At 33.9% G+C, this 22,403-nt stretch overlaps 1 protein-coding gene across 2 annotated transcripts in view; it reads right to left on the bottom strand.

Annotated features, from left to right (window-relative positions):
• LOC129801315 (cyclin-dependent kinase 14) overlaps positions 1 to 22,403 on the bottom strand; it is a 189,820-nt gene that overhangs the window by 13,925 nt on the left and 153,492 nt on the right. For both annotated transcript variants that reach the window (XM_055846213.1, XM_055846215.1), the window contains exon 4: positions 21,514 to 21,710. In XM_055846213.1, the coding sequence (XP_055702188.1) occupies positions 21,514 to 21,710 (197 nt within the window). The remainder of the gene's footprint in view (positions 1 to 21,513; positions 21,711 to 22,403) is intronic.

Raw genomic sequence — 22,403 nt, 5'->3', positions numbered from 1 at the left:
TCAACTTGTGAGTTTTTCACTTTAGTTATTCTGCAGGAAAAAGCAAACAGCTGAGAAGTGGGAAAAGATCGAAAGAAAAACACTTAACATACTGGTGAAATTTTATGTAAAAATTCTAAAAGGAATGGAAAACAATGTAAAAAAAATAATAAGAATGGGTATTATAATATGAATCAGTGTAAAAGTTTGTGAGAGAGGGTTTAATTTTAGGGGCCAGAAGGAGTCAAGATATCCTGTGAAAAAATATGATAATTTACGAGCGCGTATTTTCACACACTGACACATCTTTCTTTTTTTCCACATGCAGAAAAGAAACTTTGCTCCAAATGTGATGCCCTTTTAGGAACTTTTACACCACCCAAAAGCTTTCCAAAGATGTTTTTCCTCTCACTGAGGATTTTTCCAGGCATTCGGATGGATATAAAGAATATTTTATGATAGTTAGAACGTTACATTTATGTTCTCGAAAGTCAAGTGTTATAGAAATAAGGAAAAAATACGATTTCTGTTAGAATTAAAAGTTATATTCTCTCTCTCTCTCACACTTCTATTTCTACCATTTCCAGTAAAATTTACTATTCCCCAAACAGCGCTCATTCAAATTGACTTTTCGCCAAAATTGTACTTCATTTGGAAAAAAACGTATAAAAGTTTTGGGAAAAAAGGATATACAGAAAGTTGTATAAGTCATGATAAAACAGAGAATTCCATTATGATTTTACGTATAATAACGATGTCTATACAGTAGAAATCTTAAACAAAAGGAATATGATGTATTCTTATGGAATAAAAATTTCATTATATTTTTTTGCTAACTTCTATTTTTGAATAACTCCTTATAAATTATGTAGATTTTTCATTCATACAACGGGTACTTACTTCTTGTGAAAGTGCAAAGTTTTTATGTTACGCTAAATGGACTAAAAATACATTGGGACATTTCAAAAACCCATTCATTTCCCAAAAGAAAAATAGATTCACAGTAATAAAACAATTCAGAAACTTAGAAAAGAGCTCTTGGAGAAAAATCTCGCGAAAGTATAATTCCCAACGTAGATATTCCACACCCCACACAGTTCACAATCAATTAGGATCTTTATAAATTTATTCTCCAAGTTCGTCGGTAGGACTTTTTTTTTGGTGAGAAGAACAGAAATCTCACTTAAGTTAAAATAACATCCATTGTCCTTTTTATTTTTCAAAAGAAATGGAAGTGAGAAGAAAGACAGTTTCCAGATGGAATTTGAAATTCAATTTTGAGTATGGGATTAAAATGTCTCTCTCAGGTGCTTTTAAAATCATTTAGAATGTTGAAACAACACTCATGAGAAATAAATACAAAATTAAGACTAAAGCAGAAATATTCTTGTAGGATTTTTGGACAACCAAGAATGTTATGCTCAACCTCCGACATTGATAAATTTTTAATTGTTTAATACAAAATAGGGTAAAGGCTCATAATTTGGTCCAGTCTGCTTATAAGCATCGATGTTCCAAGTTTGAAGTGCGATATTTTCAATACTAATTGACTTTTTTTGTTACTCTCTTTTCAGAAGGGTTGTTTAGAAACTTGGCAAGTTATTTATCATCTTATTTTTACTAAAATTAGTTTTAATACGTTAAAAAATGAATTGATATGTAGAGGTGAGTTTGACTCTTATTTTGGACAACTTGGTTATTAATTTGGACAACTTGGCTGTAAATTTGGACAGCTAATCCGCCTCAACAGGATGCCCATTGTTCTTCATTTCATGAACCAATCTTACCAAGTCCTCTTCCTGTTCATGTAAGGGAAACGTAGAATGTCACAAGAAGCTCGGAAACTTTCCATATCATTCATTAAAGTGAGTTGACTTCGGTAATCCAAGTACGTGCGGATTTGCTCATTCCCTGGAACCTTTTAAGACTTTTCTCGCTACATCTCTTTCGTAGAGATGATGCTCCTTTGTTTTTCTAGGCATTTGTCCAACCTAGTCATCACAAAAGCTAAAATTTCACGAAATTTCGTGAGAAAAACACCTGTCCAAAATAAGAAGTATCACCTCACTGGTGAATGTCCTAGAAAATTTCCCATTTCTTACACGAAAAATCTAATTCATAAGGCAAATCTCACTTCAGGTCAAATGTACAAATCACCACTAACGTGAATTAACACAATATTCAATGAATATTTAATAATATCACTCAAAAATAGCGAAGAAACATTGTTAGTACTTCACCACAGGTAAATGAGACTGAAGTAAACACAAAGTTCTGTCATATTTCTCGTAAGCAATTGCTCACACTGAATTTTCAACAAAGCAATTTCAACTCAAATCATAAAATCAACATTTAACGTATTTAGTGTTAAAATGTTCCAAAAAGAACAAATATTTAGAGAGAATTCATTATTCATCAAATATCGGAATAAAAATCCATCATTTTAATCAATTTATTTTTAGTGTCCAATTTTATCCTCAAAGTATCCAAAATAAGAAACTGGACAAAATTATGAGCATTTCCCCTATTATGAGATGTTTTATAAATTAAAACTTTTGTTCAATAGCTGTGCTCAAAAAATAAATTTAAAAAAAAAAACACTTGGAAAGCTCTTTAACATTTTCTTTGTATTTTGAAACTATATTTACGAAGATTTATGATCCAGAAAAAACATAAAACCATTTAGAGACATTCGAAAAATTCAATAAGCATCCTTTTCCGTCCTTTTTTTTATTTCACTTTCCCATTTCACACTTCAAAACAAATTCTGAGTCACCCTCATTTAATTATGCCTTGAATCAAAAGGAAGAGAAAAGTTTGACAACATATAATTTAGCAAATTAATTCCTCCTCGTTTTTTTTTTTCAACTCCAAGAAACAATGATACTAGACACAAATGGAAGGCAAATTGAGAAAAAAAAGGAACACCAACAAATTGGATGGAAAATAAAATTTAGAGTTGTTTCCCATTGAATGGACAAAAATTTATAATTTATCCCCTATGTGTCTCTCGTAAAAGTTTAAACACAATTAAGGGACTTTTATTTCGCTTGAACACAACAAAGAACATTCTCTCCGGCAATTCTCTCCACATCACACCACGCTCCCCCATTCATGCGGATGAATTCTTCATAAGATTTATAGCATTTTGTTGATGATTATGAAGTTTGTACATTCTCTATTTACACCGACACACTACTCTAATTTTCCAAAGGAGCACACTCGGAAGTAAATAAGATACTGTATACTCTGGAAGAAAGTGCAATGTAGAAGAAAAATATTTTTTTTTAGAAAATATATCAAGTTACTTAACAAGTCCTTCCACTGCCCGTATATTATTTGTAAACATTCATAATAGGTATAATATAGTATTTGAGTGTTGCATGAAAGGAAAATTCTTTAGGAAAATTCACCTCATAATTGTAATGTAACTTCCGTAACAAGATTATTTTGTTTATATATATATACTGGAAGGATTAATAAACCACAAAAACATAAATATAAATGTTATTTTCATTGTTTAACAGGTTACAAAGGTTTTATTTTACTATATTTTATGTAGAATTGATATAGGCAACTTTGAGAAGATAAAAGTACCCAAGTAGCAAAAAAACTCATAACTTTATGGCAGCTGAGTTTCTTGACAGGAAAAATGTCTAAATGTTTGCATTTCGTAATACGTGAAAATTCGATTTAGAGTTGCATTTTTGGGCGTAATAGCTCTGCCATACCTTTTAGATCAGGAAAATTTCATGAAATCAAAATTCGCATCCTTTTCCTTCTTAATGCCTTCGGCACACCTTTTAGATCAGGAAAATTTCACGAAGCCGAAATTTGAATCCCTTTCTTCCTTACACGTTTTGCGTATGTCTGTCTCATTCTTTCGGTCTCTAAATTCGATTGAGCTAAATTGAATTTGGTGTGATGTTCAAAAGAAGAATAAGAGTGCGAAAGAATGAGATAGTCATATGCAAAACGTGTGAGAAAGAAAGTGATTCGAATTTTTACTTCATGAAATTTTCCTGACCAAAAAGGTGTGCTAGAGCCATAAACATTCTTATTCTTTCCCATTCTTTCCCACTTAAAAGTAGATTAAACTAAATTGATTTTCTTCTGATATAAAAAAAGGAGAGAGCGGAAGAGTAGGATAGGCATATGAAAAAATTTTGGAAAAAAAGGGAAGCGAATTTCAATTTCATGAAATTTTCCTGGCCCGAAATGTGTGCCGGAGTCATAAAGAATCGCGTCTAGCAAATTGTTATCTGTGGAAGAAACGGATAAAATTGATTCTACGCGTTATTTTACCTCCAAAATTCAACTGAAAACCGAATTTGCACGAATGTCGAGTTGTAAGTAAAAATGGAAATACAGTAGACTCTCTTAAATTCGAGTACCCTGGAACCCTCCCGCCAAGGTTATACGATCCCCCAATTAACGAAACCCAGTGATCTTTGACATCACTCGACCACTGAGGAAGACACGGAGCGTGTCGAAAGCTCTGGTAGAAGAGTGAGTCTTCTGATCTTAGGGTTTAAGACTCCACAGATTGTGTTGCCGCGTCCGGACGGAGCTTCCCTCCGAAAATTTCCTCTTATTTTCAAATTTAACTGCGAATTTCCCGGTGATAGGTAATGTAGGCTGCTACCGAGGCTACCTCTAAAACATATTCGACCGAAAATAAAATTTGTTCTATTTTCCGTTTTCGAAATAAACCAAAAATAAAAATATCTGGAAATATTGCTTTTTTATTGGGGGTCACCGAAGACCGGAAGTTGATATCTTTTGCAGTTTAAACTCTAAAGCGGTGACAAGTTGAAAAACGGGATTATAAATGAGTGTACTCTTTGAGTTCGGGCAGTAAAATTATTATTATTAGGAGTTGTGAAGAATTTCAAAATCTATAGTGTCGTGCATCTAGTTACGTTGGTTACATGGGTAGATACACAAATTATCATTATTTACTGATGATTACATATAGAAAATTTAAATAATAATAATATTAATATTAAAATGATAATAATATTATATAATAAAAAAAATTATAAAAGAAAGTGAAGTCAATGTCAAACTTTGCATCGATTCTAATTAGAAAATGATTTATGACAGAAAATTACAATATTAAAAAAATTTATTACTCCAATTTAAGCTATGATAAACATTTTATGTGAAACTGTTTCCTCAGAAAATGTCTGCCTCAAGTTTGAACCAAAACTTTAACCATATTTTTCCAACAATCATTTAAACAAAACAATAAAAGAAGCAATGTGTGAAAAAATACATTAAACATTTTTTTTATTGCCGTGATACAAGAACAGAAAATTAGTGATGGTAAAATTGTAGAAAAAAAAACAACATTTCTTTTTCCATCTTAGCATTTTGCAGTATCACGAATCCTCACTGAAGTTCAACAAGCGCACTCATTCACACAGCGTACACACCTTTTCAAGAATAATTAACGAAGCCTTTTATTGCTCTACTAATGAATCTCATGCCCTTTCCGCCACAATTTTCAGCCACCGGAGAAGCACCAAGTGCAAAAGTTTGTTAAATAATTAAAATTGCTCAAGTGGCATACTCACATAGTCATATTTCGAGAGAATGAGAACTTAGGGTGGTTTTTTGGGGGTAAAGGCATTGAAAAGGTTGATGCTACCCCATCGGGTAATTGCCAATAAAGTTCAATAATTACATTAACCATGTCACTGATAATTAAGAGAGATGAGTATATACATATGAATGTTGCTTTTGAGTAATTCACGAGTAAATTATTGATGTTTTGATGCAGAGATGTCAGTGCATTGAAAACGTTCACGATTAATTCATAAATAATAATCAAAACGTATGCTGATGTCTGTCATAATCCACCCTTAGATGAGAAAGCCATATCAATATAATTAGGGTTTTGTACAGTATAGATATGCAAATCAAATAGTATATTCATTGAATTTACTAAAACCAATTCAAATGCATAATGTTTATGTCATTTTGATTTAATCCTTTCCTATGATTACAGTAACATTAAAAGGATCATTTGATGTTGTGATGCCTAAAACAAAAGAAACAATTGCATCTGTGAATATAATTTTAGATGATGACTGTATTCTGACTGCCCTGGGACTTTTAAAAAATTCTATAGAGTAGTCAGATCCATTTCCAGTTCAATCAAGTGTAGTGAAGTCCATTGGATGACATTTGAGCACTTTTAATTACTTTTATACCGGAAAATTTCTGGTGACCTATAGAAAATACGGATACGAATCTGGAATACTTGTATCAAAGAGCAAAACTCTACCTTTTAAGAGGATACGTGGGTCAAAGATTATAAAACAACATAAAGCGTGTGCATGAAACAATTTCCCAACGTTTGACATGAAGGCAGTCGTAATAGGCTTTGGATTTTCTTTTTTTTCGTCGGCGTCGTTTCAAATTTAATTAGCTTTCTTTTGGTGAAATTCTTGTTTAAAAATAATGAATTTAGGATTTACAAAAAGATGGAGAGCATGCAAAGATTAAAAGTTGACAATAATCTCAAAAATCCAAATGCGAGATATGCTGAGATCGCGAAATTGACCGGGAAGCAAGGGGTAACTCATATTGAGAAACCCTCGTCAATTGTCCGAGAAACGCTTCGCGAAACCCGAGAAACCCAAAAATTGCATCGCGAAACCCAGATAAACCCAATTTCTGCATCGCGAAACCCGAGAAACCAGAAACCCTTGTCAGAAAAAATGGGAATGAGTTCCCCTTTGCCGGGAAGTGTTCCGCTCCACTGTCCGGAAGATTATAATTCGGTTCAAGGAACTCTGTTCAAGGTTCAAGGAAGACTGTTGTTCAGAAGCCAGAAAGAAGTGACCAAAAAGTGATCTAGGAATGGAAACGAAAGTGCTTGAGCTTCTCGAGAAGCAACTCAATCTTTCCATGCATGATGTTGGCAAAAAGATAAGAATACGTTGAAGTTTGGTCCATAAAATCAAGAAGGGGAATGGTTTGATAACCAACCAACAAAGCTCAAATTACTTCCCACCTGACCGACAATCAGCGTCAAAGAGCTAAAACAAAGTCACAGAAACTCAACGATCGTCTTTTCAAAGGATTCTAAGGCTGTGGGAAAGGTTGGAAAGATATTTAACCCGTCCTGCACTCCGGAAGATTGAGAAATACTGGGGAATTTTAACGACAAATGTCAGGAAGTAGGGTTAGACAGCCGAAAACTTACCGAATTTCGAGAGGAAGTGAAAGGAAGCCATCCGATACTGCGGAGATTGGTTTGTCAACTTCTTATTGAAGGGAATTAAGAAAAGGGTGCGAAAATTCGGCGAGAAGTCATTGGATTAAAAAAAACCAAAATCCTATGAAAAATCCAAATAAAATTATCTTTCCGAAAACATAGGGGAAGGTTTTGAAGGTTCGTATTAAAAAAGGAGTCCAAGATTTAGGATTTTTTACTGAATGCTACACACACCGAATCAATTATATCACTCTAGTTTTATCACTGCACAAATCAGAAAGTAGTAATCACACCTATTGTAATCCTTGTTTTTTCTCTAACGTCTCGAATCTGTCTTACAGAACATTTTTTGAACATCAGTGATTCTTAGAATTACCAGTGATTAATTTAAAGTAAAATGTGAAAAATTCCGCTTGAAAACAAAGCAAATTGGATGAAAAATTCTCAAAACTCACCGCATGGGCAATGAAAGAATCACACCTACCATAAGCAGATTCAGGCATAATGTTTAATTTGACAGAAGTGAAATAAAAACATCTGATGAAGTCTCATTTTGATAGGGAAGTGCGTGTTTTCCCTCGAGATTTTAGTGAAAATGATTTAATATCCCAATTTTCTTGTGAATTTATTCAGTGGAATCTCTGTTGAGTCAAATATCCCGAGCGGCGTGCACAGTATGACCAAAAACAGTGAGGAATTCTCAAATTCGGTGGTCAGTAATTTTGACAGATGTTTTTACGAAGCTGCAAAGTTCAATTTTCCTGAGCTGCAAGGGTGGTAATTTTTATAAATTTTCCTCCACCCACAAAAACGACCCCCTTCAACCAAAAGATTTTCAAGGTAAATATTAAGCCTAATAAACCATCTATAACTTGGAATAGTTGCTCTTTCGAAAAGACACTTCCAGTGTGCAAAAATGCATAAAATATTGCGCATCAGAATTACAATTTTAGGACCATTTTCTATTTTTGCCTTTTGAACCCAGGAAAAAAGGTCTAGGCTTCCAAGTTTGTCAGGAAGTATGAGAAGTAGGACTAGCTTTTAGAGTCCATGGATGAAATTCATTTAGTAACTTGGAAAAAAATCAACTTTTACGAAGCTGCAACATTACGAAGGTGCAAAACCTTCCCCTATTTGTTCCCCTATTTGATTTTTTGCAAAAATCTTTTTATAGTATTTTATAACAAATTTCAAAAATCTTGATATATAGTATAATATTTTTAAATAAATTGAAATGTGATTCTATGCTTTGCAATCAATTTGAAGAGTGGAAGGTATACCTACAAAGAAACCAGTCAATCTTTACATTTTCTGATTTATTGTTTTGAAAGGATAGATATCCATTATTTATGTCTACTAGCAATATGTTTTAGAAATTATTCCCAAGTTTTCAGGAATTTCAATCTTCGCAATGTGCAACAGTAAACCAAACCCAATCAATGAAAAACCATTGAGCTATGTAATGTAATGATACTTGCAGAAAAGGGATACAAATCTAAAACAACATTTGTCAAAGCATCCAATATCAGAAGATGAAAATGTTAATTAAATCAAAGTGAGATATCCAGTCATATACATCAAATGACTGACTAACATGTGAAAATCACATTGATATATCCATACAAATTAAATTGACTGTCCCATTGGACATCCTAATACTGTATAGGACATGATAGAGGGTCTGGAAATGCATTTCAAGTGTATCTGACGGGATTTTAGCTCTTTAAGCTCTAAAATGGGGATGTATTGTCCCATTTCTCTCCTTTAGATACTCGCATTGTACCAAATGTGTATACATACATTCTTCCGGGTTTTTGTAAATAAAGCTAAGACCAAATTGGACATTGTGGGAAATATTTTGTGGAATATTCAAGCAACTCTATGGTTATATTTGCCGAAAAGTACCATTCATTTCTCATTCCGCAAATAACTTTAGTTGTTTGGTGCTTCACCCCGGAAACAAGACTGAGAATAATTATATTTAAATTAGGAATACCCTTTAATGTTCAAAGTTACTTTTATCAAAAGGAAAGAAAAAGGGTTCTGTATATCATTAAAATTTTGTTTCACTTTTGACAAAAGTTCTCAAGTGACCTCAAAACCCTTAATGGTCTTAGATCGCAATTCATCCATTGAAGTATCCTTATCCATTAACAATTTTTATTTTTTCTAGAAAAATGGTCTATGTGAGTGGATGCGATTTTTATGCACAATTTTTACAATGGCATTGTTGAACGTGTATATTTTTCCACAAGAAGAGTACACACCTCTTGTGAATTTCCTCTGATGGCAAGCACTATCTCTCGTCATCTCCTATGAATCTTCACTGTACAAACACCAAACAATTTCCAGTGACAGGAAAGGACATTAAAAAAAAAACGCTTGGAGAGCAGAATGGCTGAAATTTGTGTGGTTAACTTTTTGCCAATGCTTTTTCTCCACAAATGCACCAATTTTTTCCCTTGCCACTCTATTCCATTTGCATAGTTGTATTTTTATACTTGTATGAAGCAGAGAAAATGTCCAACATCTCCCAGAAGCCCCAGAAGAAATTGATGAAAAGGACCATAAGACGTTTTTATAGTTCCTTTTATGGTTTTTCATGAGAATGTGGTGAATAGGACAAATTATATAAGTCGAGCATTAAGTGCTAAGTAATGTAAGATTATCGAGTTAGTAAATTATATTGCTTACTTTTAATTTCATTATTTGCAATTTGTCAATCTAAATAGAAAAGAATAATTTCGATATAGTAGACCGTTTATGCTCTAGAATAGGTAAACTTGAAGAAAGAGAAAATAGTTTGCGGTTTTTCATTTGACTGCTCGAACTCAAAGTGAAAGCAGTTAAGGTAAAGTACCCTCAAGTCGACCGGTTCCTCAATTCGACCGGTAGAGTTATTTATTCAATTTATTTATAATTGCACTAATATTTGGCGTATGATCTAACATTAATAGGTCAATTATTCGATAAATAAATACGAATCAGTGACAATTTTATAGAAATTCACCATCAAACATTCAAATATTGACCACCCGGTCGAGTCGAGGAACCGGTCGACTCGAGGGCACTTTACCTTATATAATCGATATTTTTTTCAAATTGCAACTGTTCTGGAGCTTAAAGGGTGTGAGATATCAACTTCCGGTCTTCGGTGATCCCCAATAAAAAAAAAACAATATCTCCAGACGTTTTTTTCTTTTTCCCCCAACACCCCATCAACCCCTCCAAAACCGGGGTTTTTGGTTTATTTCGAAAACGGCTCCTACGATTTCTTTTATTTTTGGATATGTTTTGGAGGTAGGGTCATTTGCCTTAAGCGAGACAGTTTGAAAAATTGGACAAAGCAGTGTGGAATGTGAGACACCTCCTTCAAAACTTGATAATAAATCAATTAAATATTTAAATTTTCGATAAAAAGATTATTAAACTTAATTTTATGATTATTTCAGAAGTTAAAAATGCAAAAATCGTTATAAAACAATCAAAGGGTGACTTGGAAGAAGAATTTAAAAAATGTATTGCATGCGGGATATTCATAACCTTGACACGGTAGTTGTCATTTTCTCTGTTTCTTATGGAAGTTGCTAGGAAAATATCAAAGTGTTTTGTTTGATTTTTCGGCATAATTTGTGAAATATTATTAAGACTGCAATGAAAATCGAAAGACATACATTCATTTAAAAGGTAAATTAAAAATATTTGTGAAATATTAAAGTTAAAAGGAGAGAAAAGTGACATAATTTCGTGTTGCATTCAAAACAAGTTTTATGAAATCTTGGACAAGTTGATTTTGTGAATGAATTTGGTGGTTTTGTGCAGTGAAATAATGTAACATCCTTAAGTATCCGGAGAAATAGTTGCAACAGCAGTTAGCAGCTGATTAGGAGAAAATCTTCTGGAAAAGGCTGCAAGGATTTCCAGATTCCGAAGACCAATTTTTCTGACAGAATGGATAGTAAATATCGTAAAAACACCTGGAGAAAGACAAAGAGGAGCCTCTACAGAACTCCCAAAGCAAGTGGAAAAAAGGATCTGGCTGGATGAAGTATCCAAATCTGCTAAGAAGTTGCATCCGCTTTAAAGCTATAACTGTTGGACAGCGCGAGGCGTCTGTGAAATTTACAGAACCCCTTTTTGGTTGGACGTCCAGAAAGTTTTGGTAATTAGCGTTCCTCAACTGTTACCCGGACATAAAGGAGGGATTAGCATAACCATCAAATGTGCAAGTATACAGAGAAAACCCTCAACATTTGATTTTCTACTCATTTTGTATGATATTTTGTCATTAATATCACTATGTCCAACTTTCCAAAAATTTTTGTCCAACTTTCCAAAATTTTGTCCATCTTTTCAAAATGTGTTATTTTTTAATTTCCGTGAATTTCCCGATTATTCGGTTGCAATATTTAATAACAACTGTTAAGATTCTGTTAAAATATTTGTCAAAGAATCCCATGATACAAAAAATAGTAAAAAAAATAATTATTTATTCAGTTTAAAAATGCATTTGAAATTGAATTTTTTCTTAAGTGTCACGCTTTCCACCATTCACCCTAGTCCAGGTGAATATTTTGTCCAAACATAAGGGAAAGTTCTCTCCCTTTGAATAATGTGAATTTTCTTTAAGTTTTCCTAAGAGACTTACACATTTCTATTAAATATTAGTTGGCTTATCATCAATTGTTGATAATTCCGTGATAATTTAGTGTAAATTTCTTACGAAAAACAAAAGAAATTTACATTATTCGAAGGCATGAACGTTCGAAGGGAGAGTACTTTCCCCTATTTATGACCTAAAAAAAAACGCAATCTTAAATTTTTGAACGTCAAAGATTTAGATTTTTTGGAATGATCTTGAAAACAGTTAAATATATCCGTAAATGACTTATCTTTCTCGTATTTACATTTTTTTATTTTAGAATGATCATTCCTTCACCAATTTTTGATTTTGAAATCCTTTTGTGATTCATGAATCAATTTAATAGCTAATAGACCAGTGAGTACTAAAAACCTATGCTCAAAAATAATTCGCTGAGAGTTCTAACTCGCGAGTTCGAGCATTTCTCAAAGCTGGAACGCTTTGCCATATTTTTTACTGCTAGTATTCAAACACATCGCAATATAATCTTTTTTTTTTCAACTTGTCATCAGTTTGCAGGGTAAATGTTCTGAGATATCGACTTTCGATCTTAGATTGAAGTGTAAAGACTTGTAGTTAGTTCCACGATCAGCACACGACTGACTGTATGATTTATTTTTTGATTGATTTACAATTTCGATATACAAATAAATGACCTAATTATAAAAATGATTACTTAAATTTCTACTGAAACAGGGTGTTTCACAACACTCCTTTATCCTTAAAGAAGTTAGAGCATTTATTTTGATAATTTCCTTTGTTATATAAATATTATTTTTTGTACATGTTTTGTTTTCCTTTTTATAATTTTGTATTGTGTTTTAATTTTTTTTTTATATAATTTTATTTTTTTTAAACTTTTTATTATTTTTTTTTTTATGTTGATACATGTAATGACTTATTTCCTAGTATATAGTAACCCATAACCATAATTCTATTTTCTTGTTAAGTATATAAATTGCAAGATCTGGTAATAATCAATATATTTTTCGAAATGCTTTCCTTTTTAGTTAGGCGAATCAAAATTTATTTAATAATAACGCGTCTTGATATTTTATCTTTCGTATCCTCATCTACTGCGACATCTACACGAGAAGAAGGAAGTGCTGGTAGTAATTCAGGCATCTCTGAAATCTCTTGAATAGTTGGTCTCGGAACTAGGAAGGATATCGGAGGTCTATTTACGGCGGGTAGACCAATATTAATATTAGTTTCAGAGGTATTCCTACGGAAACATCCCTTTTTAGATCGAATTCGGTGTTTTATGCATAAAATAGTAATAATAATAACTATAACCAAAATTGAAATTCCTCCACTAATATTTTTTAAAACCAACTCCTTAATTCTGGGTTCCTTAGAGTCCTGAATACTACTTAAAATTTGTGTTTCTTTAAGTAGAGAGTTTACATTTTTGTCATGGATGTTTGAAACAATAGTCAAGGGTTTTATTTTGAATGTCTTAGCATCTTGAAAATCAATAAATTTAACTTTCCCTAAGGGATCCCTGTGTAGAGTTTCATGGGAAGATTCAATGTTTGTTTTGGAAAATATATGGATCCCATGATCATTTATTCGACAACCGGGGTTTATACGAATAATGCCTTTAGGTGGCAACTTGATATTTTCGGTCTGTTTTCCACTTTGACAATATATTTCAACAGAGTTATTCTTCGGAAATATAAAGAGAAATGTATTATCGTCAACATGCAACCAAACATTGATCTTCAGAGTAGTCGGGATTAGGGAACAGGCATCTGGAGCTGATTTAAGTATTGAAAATTCACATGACTCTACTGAAGATGAACGTATTATATTAGAAGCGCAAATAGGAAAATTCCGAATCTTTATGCATTTTTCAAATTGATATGTATCTAGTAATGCATAGGAATCAAATCTTTCGTCCACGGCAATGTAAGGATGTTGAACATTGACAATGAAAGTGGAATTTTCTTTCAGATGAGGCATGGGGAATACATGGAACAATGAATAGTTAGGCTTTCTACATAATGGAATTTTTATGAAAGCTGTTATCCGTTTTTGAGAACCTACTATAAAGACTCGAGCTATGTTATAAAGTTCAGAGATAGATAAAGAAGGCAAGGCCGTGAATTCAGGCAACTTACTAGTTATGTTCAAAATTTCACTTTGGAAATCATCAGGGTGGAGTAGTAAAGGGTGACACTTTCCCCCTATAGCGGAGTAGAGAACAACTAATAATTGATCAAGATCGTGTTGAGTTCTAACTACATCAGAAGATACTATGCTTTCTAAGCTTCTCCACATTTCTGTGGTATGTCTATATTCTTGAGAAGATTTCCAATCGTCTATAGCACTTATGATCTCATTAACTTTCTTCTGAGTTTCGGCTAAATGATGCGTATTACTTTCAACTTCAGATAACGTAGAATTAATCAAGGATGTATGGTATTTCATTAACGTTTGTAATTTATTACTCTGAGACTCTATTATCGATATTTTGCTTGCTATGTCTTTCACATCATTTTGGGTAGCAGTGCCGAATAAAAATTTAGACGCTTCTCCAACTATATCGAACCATCCTCTCTTCTGCCTATTCTGTTTTTCATAATTAGATTTGGGCTCTAATAAGTGATTAATAATTTGCAATGTTTTCTGGCACGATTTAATCTTATAATTTAAACGGCTAACTATATCTCTGCAATTATCGAAGTGTTGATGATGAAGATCTTTCCGAGCCAAAGATACACACATCTCGTTGACTCTGATTGCATGTTTCCCGAGCTGTTGAATATCCGTCTGTAAATTTGGGAATTCAAGTGAAGCTGCGATAGTCCATTCTGCATCGGTAAGACAGACTGGTCCCAATTTCTTGATATAGGTATTCTCGTTTGTTAGAGGTATAATACCTAACAGAATATCATGGCAGAGGATTCCGGGGGTCGCGACGATGAGAAGACACAGTGTAATAACTGTTGGATGGATCATGAAGAAGAAGGATATTAGTGAAATTCAATTTTGAAATAGCAGAATTTATTCTTGATATAGCTTCAATAAGTTGTTATGATAAGTTTTATCTCGATTGTTAATGCGAATGGTGGTAGTTTCTGGGGAGTTAATTTTTATGACCAAGTAAGGTCCTTTTCGACGTTCCAGAAGCTTCGAACTTTCCCCTTGTTTTGGGAGAGATTTATTTATGATTAAAACTTGATCTCCAACTTTAAATTGTTCAGGATTTAATTTCGAGTCGTAATAAACTTTACTTTTTTCTTTTGCCGAATTGATACGTTCAAGAGCAATTCTCTGTGAAATTGTGAGTTTTCGCCTCAAATCGGTTATAAAGTCATCGACAGTAAAAGAAGGTTCACTGTGGGGTTGCGAAAACGATGAAATATCATATTTTTCTCCAAATATCAATTCATAAGGCGAGTATTTGTGTGATTGATGAATAGAAGAATTATATGAGGATACCGCTTTTGGAATGAAGGAATCCCAATCTCTTTTCCCATTTTCAGTGTATATTCTCAAGTATTCACCTAATGTCCTATGGGAACGTTCTACAGTTCCTGAGGTTTGCGGATGAAAGGGCGATGCTTGTGTTTTGGTAATTTTCAGAAGTTTGCAAGTTTGTTTGAATACAGATGAAATAAAACAGCCTCCTTGGTCACTACAAATTTGTAGTGGAGCCCCATAAACACAAACAAAGCGATCCACAAAAGTCTCAGCAACAGTTTGAGCTGTTTGATCAGGGATAGGTTCTGCCACTAAATATTTCGTCAATTCGTCCTGCATTGTGAGAACATATTTATTACCTTTAGCGGTTTCAGCCAAAGGCCCTACGATATCCATAGTAATGCGGTAAAATGGATAAGGTGGTGTAGGAGTTAATTTCATTGGTACCTTTGTTTTACGAGTTATCTTGTTTCGCTGGCAAGTGTCACACCGATTGATAAATTTTGCTATCATTCGACGCATATTTCGGAAGATGTACTTCTCTTTCAAACGTTCGTGGGTCGATGTGATACCACGATGTCCATACAAAGGGTTTTCATGATATTCTTTGATAACACTATTGATTTCATCCGGATCAATCAGTCGCTTGACTTGATTATGGAATATTGAAACTTGGATGTTTAAATTCTTAAATATGAAGTTTATCATTCTCTTGATCAGATAAAAGTCCAAGTGTGAAATGTTTATATTCGATTTAATCATTTTCAAGTTATCGATCTTGTTAGAAACCATGAATAATTTTAATCTTGTAAATAAACGAAATAAAGAATAGTAAGTTACGTTGGATTGTTGACAAAGTTTGCCAAAAAGATATGAAGTGTCACGGACTTCTTTCTGAAATACTTGAAATTCTTCAGTGTTTTTCAATATATGATCGATTAAATTTTTCTCAAAGTTAGGGAAGTCATGAATTTCGTTGTCTTGAAAAATTATGAGAAATTGGTTACCTCCTTTGTATTGACCTAAACATTCATCTTGCACTTCTGTTATTATTTGAGGCACGTCAATTTCTCTCAATTTAATAAAATTCTCATATTTTGTCAAAATATTATCGGAGGTTTCCGCTTTCTCGTCACTTTGATTTTTCTTATTTAATTCTCGCGTTTGCGATCTTGTTATTGCAAAAGATTCTTCCTGAAAAATGTGTGATACTTGATTTAGAGGATCATCTTGTATAGCATCTCGAATAGGAATCCTAGACAAAGCGTCAGCATTTGTATTAAGAGATCCTTTTTTGTACTCTACTTTAAAGGAATATTCAGCTAGCGCAAGTCTCCATCTCAAAATTCGGCTACTGGGATCTTTAATGCTATAGATCCATTGGAGGGGTTTGTGATCGGTAACGATTACGAATTCCCGTCCTAATAGATATGCACGATACTTCTTACAGAAAAAATAGATCGCCAGAGCTTCCTTTTCGATTGTAGAGTAATTCTTTTCAGCTTTGTTTAAAACACGGCTGCCATAAGAAACTACTCTATCATTCTGAGACAAAACAGCTCCAATCGCGTAATCACTAGCGTCCGTCGTGAGCGTGAATGTCTCATTGAAATCCGGAAAGGTTAAGATAGGTTGAGAGCAGAGCTTTTCTTTCAATTTGTCAAAACTATCTTGGCACATCGAGGTCCATAAAAAGGGTTCATCTTTTTTTGTTAATGTTGTGAGTGGATATGCGATATCCGAGAAATTTGGGATAAATCGTCTATAATACGATGCTAGACCAAGAAATGATTTTATTTCCTTTACGTTTAAAGGAGTAGGATAATTGGAAATGGCCTCAGTTTTCTTTGGATCGGGACATAAACCATCAGACGAGATTATAAACCCGAGGAATGGTAATTTCATTTTCATGAACTCGCATTTATTTGGTTGTACTTGAATTTTGTGGTCAGAAAGTCTTTTGAAGACAGCATCCAGCTTTTCCAAATGCTCCTCAATTGTGGATGAATAGATGATGATATCATCTAGATAAGCCATACAGTGGCTTTCAAGCAAATCTCCTAGCACATTACGAATCATGCGTGAGAATGCTGCTGGTGCAGAGCATAAGCCTTGTGGGAGTCTTTGAAATTCAAAGTGGGACCCCAAAGCATTGAAAGCTGTTTTGTGACAACTGTCTTGAGAGATGCGCATTTGGAAATATCCGTTGGCCAAATCAAGGGTCGTGAAATATCGGCTGTTCCTCAACTGGTCGAATATATCATCTATATTACTAATTGGATGTTGATCTTTCACAATCACTTCATTCAATTTTCTAAAATCGATGACTATTCTCCATCTTTTCTTGCCAGTTGAATCGGGTTTTTTAGGAACGACCAATAATGGGGAATTATAAGGAGAAAAACTTGGACGTACAATTTCGCTGTCAAGCATTTGAGAGATTTGGTTCCTAACTTCCTCACGTTGGTGGAAAGGAACTCTGTAAGGCTTGACATTAATTACATCAGCATCCGGGTACGTCAATATTTCGTACTCTTCCGCGATAATGTGGGAAAGCCTATCACCTTCCAGATAGAAAGTTGAATTATATTTATCACACAATTTATGAAGTTGTGATATATGGTGAGGATCTAAGTTCCGGTTGAACTTTATTAAATTGAAAATAACATTCCCTCTTATTGAGCTTTCAAAGACTGGATTATTGAAATCCATGCTCTGTATAGAATATACTTCGTAATTTGATAAAAGATCATATTCAGGAAGAGATGTATAATTGAGTTCGATTACTGTGTCGGTATTATTCATTATGGGGACTTTTGCCCTATTTTCTCTTGGCCTTATGACACAGTTTTGAAAATATGCCGTTTTTTCAGAATTCAAGAATTTTTGCTTACATAGCAATGGCTCATTAATTGGAAATGTGAACTCTACGAGAGTTTCGCAATGAGGGCGTAAGCATATTTTGTTAATATTGCGTTGATCATTGCCCTCGTTCAGGTGCTCATTCAGCGTATTGTCATTTATGGGTTGCATTATTGGGGAATATTCGGGAATTTGCTGATTTTGTTGTTGCTCAATAATATTGTGATTTGCATTTGTAAGTGGGTCGGTGGCCACTTCGCTGAATTGTTTTTGTGACACGGTCACATTTTCTTGGATCTGATCTTCAGAAGATTGGTCTTGTGACACGGTCACATTTCTTTTGGTTTCATCTTGAGAAGATCGATTATTGTAAGGAGGAGCAAGAGATAAAGTGATATTCAAGTTGCGCAGCAAAAGTTTTTGATCCCTCATGTAAATTACAGCATCCCATAAATGCAATAATTCGCAGCCTACAATTCCATCATATGGAAAATGATTGGATGGCAAGATGTGAAACTTTACAGTTTCTGTAAGTTTATTTGGATTGGAAAAGCTTATTTGAGTCATTATTGTGCCTAACGTTAAAAGTTTTCCATTTGTAATTCCACCTATTACATGTCGTTCTGAGTCATTAATTATGGTGCCTCTATCTAAACAAGAATGTTTGATAAATGAAAGAGATGATCCATTATCAACAAGAAGAGACAACTTTCTATAGGGACTCGCAGATGTGTAAATTTCTATTATTTGAGGATTAGGTGGATTGGAAATGAAATAGCTGGGTACGATTATTACTGTGTCTCGGTCAACAGGTGATCTTGCACGGGGCCTGTGGACCGATTCTCGTTTCCCGAGATATTTTGTGGAGGCTGATCTAGTATTTCTTGACCAACATGGTACAATGCAGTAGAGTCAAAATCTCCACCTCTAGGAATAAAAATGGTTCTTTCCGTGTTAGAGGAGTTATTTTGGCTCGTATTAGAATTTCCCCGTGAGTTGTTGAAATTAGATCTCGAATTATTAAAGGAGCGGTTTTGCGACGAATTAAAGGACCTATTTGAGTTAGATGATCCACGATTGGAAGTATTTTGGGAAGACTGATTATTTTGGAAACTCCGGTTACTCTGGGAATTCTGGTTATTTTGAGAATTCTGATTAGAATTCCTGTTATTATTTTGATTTTGATTACTATTGTTAAAACGAGATTGATTTCTGAAGCTGTGTCCCTGGGTATGATTTCCATTCGAGGATGAGTCATTGGAAGATCTTTGGTGAGATTCGGATTCTTGAAATTTCGATGTATTTACTTTTAATCGACTTTCTGCGAAAGTGATTGCTGAGGAAAGATTCGCGAAATTTCTCGCTAAGAGAAGGATACGTATATCATGGTTCCTAATCGAATTAGCATATGTATCGATAGCCATTCGCAAGTTACTGTCCTTTAAGCTCTGCGGAAGATTCCCATCCATATGCACTGTATATGCATTATTGAGGACATTTAATGATTCAGTAACTCTTTTCCCAAATTCTTTGAGAGATTCTTTGGGATGGATGGTCATTCTTTGAATTGCCGTAATTGCATCCGCAAGTGATAGTTCTGGAGTTACCGCGTTAAGGATAGCATTTCGAAATTCCTCATACGTATTAAAATTTTGACCTCTTATATGTGTATAAATTTCAGGGCTTAATTTAATGCTTAAAAGTCTTATATATTCATGATCACGCGAGGGTGTGGAATTTGCAAAAAAATCGTCATAAAGACCGTCGCAAATGGAAATGAAATGGGAGACGATATGTGGTTCACCTTGACATTTGGGGATGTCCTTGTAGATCTCTGCAAACGGTACCATAGCCATCGTTGCTCTCGTTGATGTTCTTGATGATTCTTCTGCTGATTGAGATGTCGGCTCTGGTGACTGGTGGACGACAGATGGTTGATCTTCTGCGACGCTGGAATCGGTCGAGGATGCAGATTCAGGATACGCAGGAAGCGATCTAATTTCCTCAATTATTGGAGTAACACCGAGAGATAAGGGTGGCGGTTGCACAGGAGTCCTTAGATCATATCTTTCCAAGGGTGTTGTAGGTTGAGTCGTGTCTTCAGCAACGATTGATGGTGATGCTGAGGCTGGTGTAGCTGGAGGAGATCGTGGTGTTTTAGCGCTCCTTTGAAACACTGAAGGCAGCACCAACTTAGGAAGCGATGTTTGTGGTGAAGGAAATTTGAAGACAGATGAGGATTGTCCTTCTTGCGGATCCACTTCAGATGTGGATTTCTTCTTCACGGTTTTATCTTTAACACAAACCACTTTTTTTCTCAAATGAAAACTTGTCCGTTTACTCATGGATTCGAAATAACGCGACCACTTCTGACACCAGTGAAGTGTAAAGACTTGTAGTTAGTTCCACGATCAGCACACGACTGACTGTATGATTTATTTTTTGATTGATTTACAATTTCGATATACAAATAAATGACCTAATTATAAAAATGATTACTTAAATTTCTACTGAAACAGGGTGTTTCACAACAAGATGAGCCCCTGCTCCTAATGAATATTAACTCCAGACATTATATTTTCCTTTCATTGGTAAAAATGAAAGGGTCGCCGATGATCCTTTGAAAGGGTCACCGTTTTGACACCTATTTAACTCCGGAATAAACGAATAAAAACAATGAAAAAGTCATATTTGGTGTTTGCTCAGATGAGAGAAATATGATAGGAGTAATAAATTTACGATAAAACGTAATTTATCATGATAAATTTGCATACAAAATTTCAAAATATTCAAGTGAGCCTTTCAAAGGATCAAATATGATCCATTTTTGTTGAAAAGGGTTATTTTGACCCTTTTATTTTTACCAGTGTTTAACTCCTATCCCCTTCTACTTCTCCTAATCTTGGTTTATTTCGAAAGCAACTGTTAATTTTTTATTTTCAGATGTTTTCAAAGTAATGAATATTTTTTTCCATAAACCTATGGTCGAAAGACGTTTCGATATCGATTTTTCAAAGACCAAAGTGAAACCACTCTTGAAAATCTGTTTATCAACCAATTTACTTGAATTTTGATTTTTTTGAGAGGTCTTGAAATTCCCAAACCAAATAAATAAAAATTAATCCAATCTAGAAAATACCCTAGTACTAATCCGATCTAGAAAATACTTAAAGGACTGTGACAGTTCAACCTTTGACATCATGAAAAGTTTTCAATATTTAGTAAAATTGTCGAGAGAATCTTATCAATTAAGGAGATGGTATAAAAGAAACTTGATTGTCTTTTAAATTCAAGAGTCAAAAATTCAAGTATTTATATAGAATAAGACATTATTGCTAACTAGTCTTTTAATATTGACTGAAAAGTCACTCACCCCAAATGCACTGAAGCGTTTTCGTCTTGGATGCGGGTCCTGTTTGTTGAGAAAAACTTCGGATTTAGGTCTGGGTGGCTTTTTCGGTCGCATTATTACCCGAGTCTCTTCCCTAATATCGTCATCGAGCAGTTTGCTATCGGATGACACAGACAACTGTCGTTGAACACGTTCATGATCGTTGACTTCTGTCCAATCTGTTGAGAAAAGAATTTATTTCAACAATTAATTTATAAAATTGCTGCTTGAATTAAAATTAATTAATTGAGAGAGGAAATGTCGCAAAGAGTATATTAAATTTCACAATTTTGTTATTGTTGAGATACTCGTGTAAACAAGACATGAGAATGGATATAAAACAAAGAAATTTCAATAAACTTGAAAGCCACCAGGTATCTCCATCCACAGAAATTCTAACTTTATTTGATATTACACACAAACAAGGTAAAAGCGTTTGCTACTCAAAATTTCATTACATTTACTTTCGCCAAAATAAAAATACGTATCACTCGTGGACTTTATTCATTTCAGAAAATAACACGGAATATATTACATTTAATTTTCACGTAATTTCTATGAAATCCTTAATAAAATTTTCTACTTAGACTGATAAACATAAAATCCAACATCAATCAATTTGGGTTTCATGTTTGGCAAATATAACCAGAATGCCAATTTATAAATCCGTAAGATGACATTGGGAAGGGTTAGATGTGAATTAGAAAGAGGGTCATTGGGTCAGTTATGAATATGTCCCTGTAACACCATACAAGATCACTTGTGGAACTTCTTCCTATATCGATAGCAAAGTTTTGCGTATCAGCACGATGTGTATATAGAATTGTACACAATTTCGCAATTTCTCTAAACCCTAAGGCTCTAAAGTACAG

The sequence above is a fragment of the Phlebotomus papatasi genome, chromosome 2 (genome assembly GCF_024763615.1).
Source record: "Phlebotomus papatasi isolate M1 chromosome 2, Ppap_2.1, whole genome shotgun sequence".
Classification (NCBI taxonomy): Eukaryota; Metazoa; Arthropoda; class Insecta; order Diptera; family Psychodidae; genus Phlebotomus; species Phlebotomus papatasi.
The sequence above is the reverse complement of the archived record's forward strand: the minus strand, read 5'-3'. Positions and strand labels throughout refer to the sequence as shown.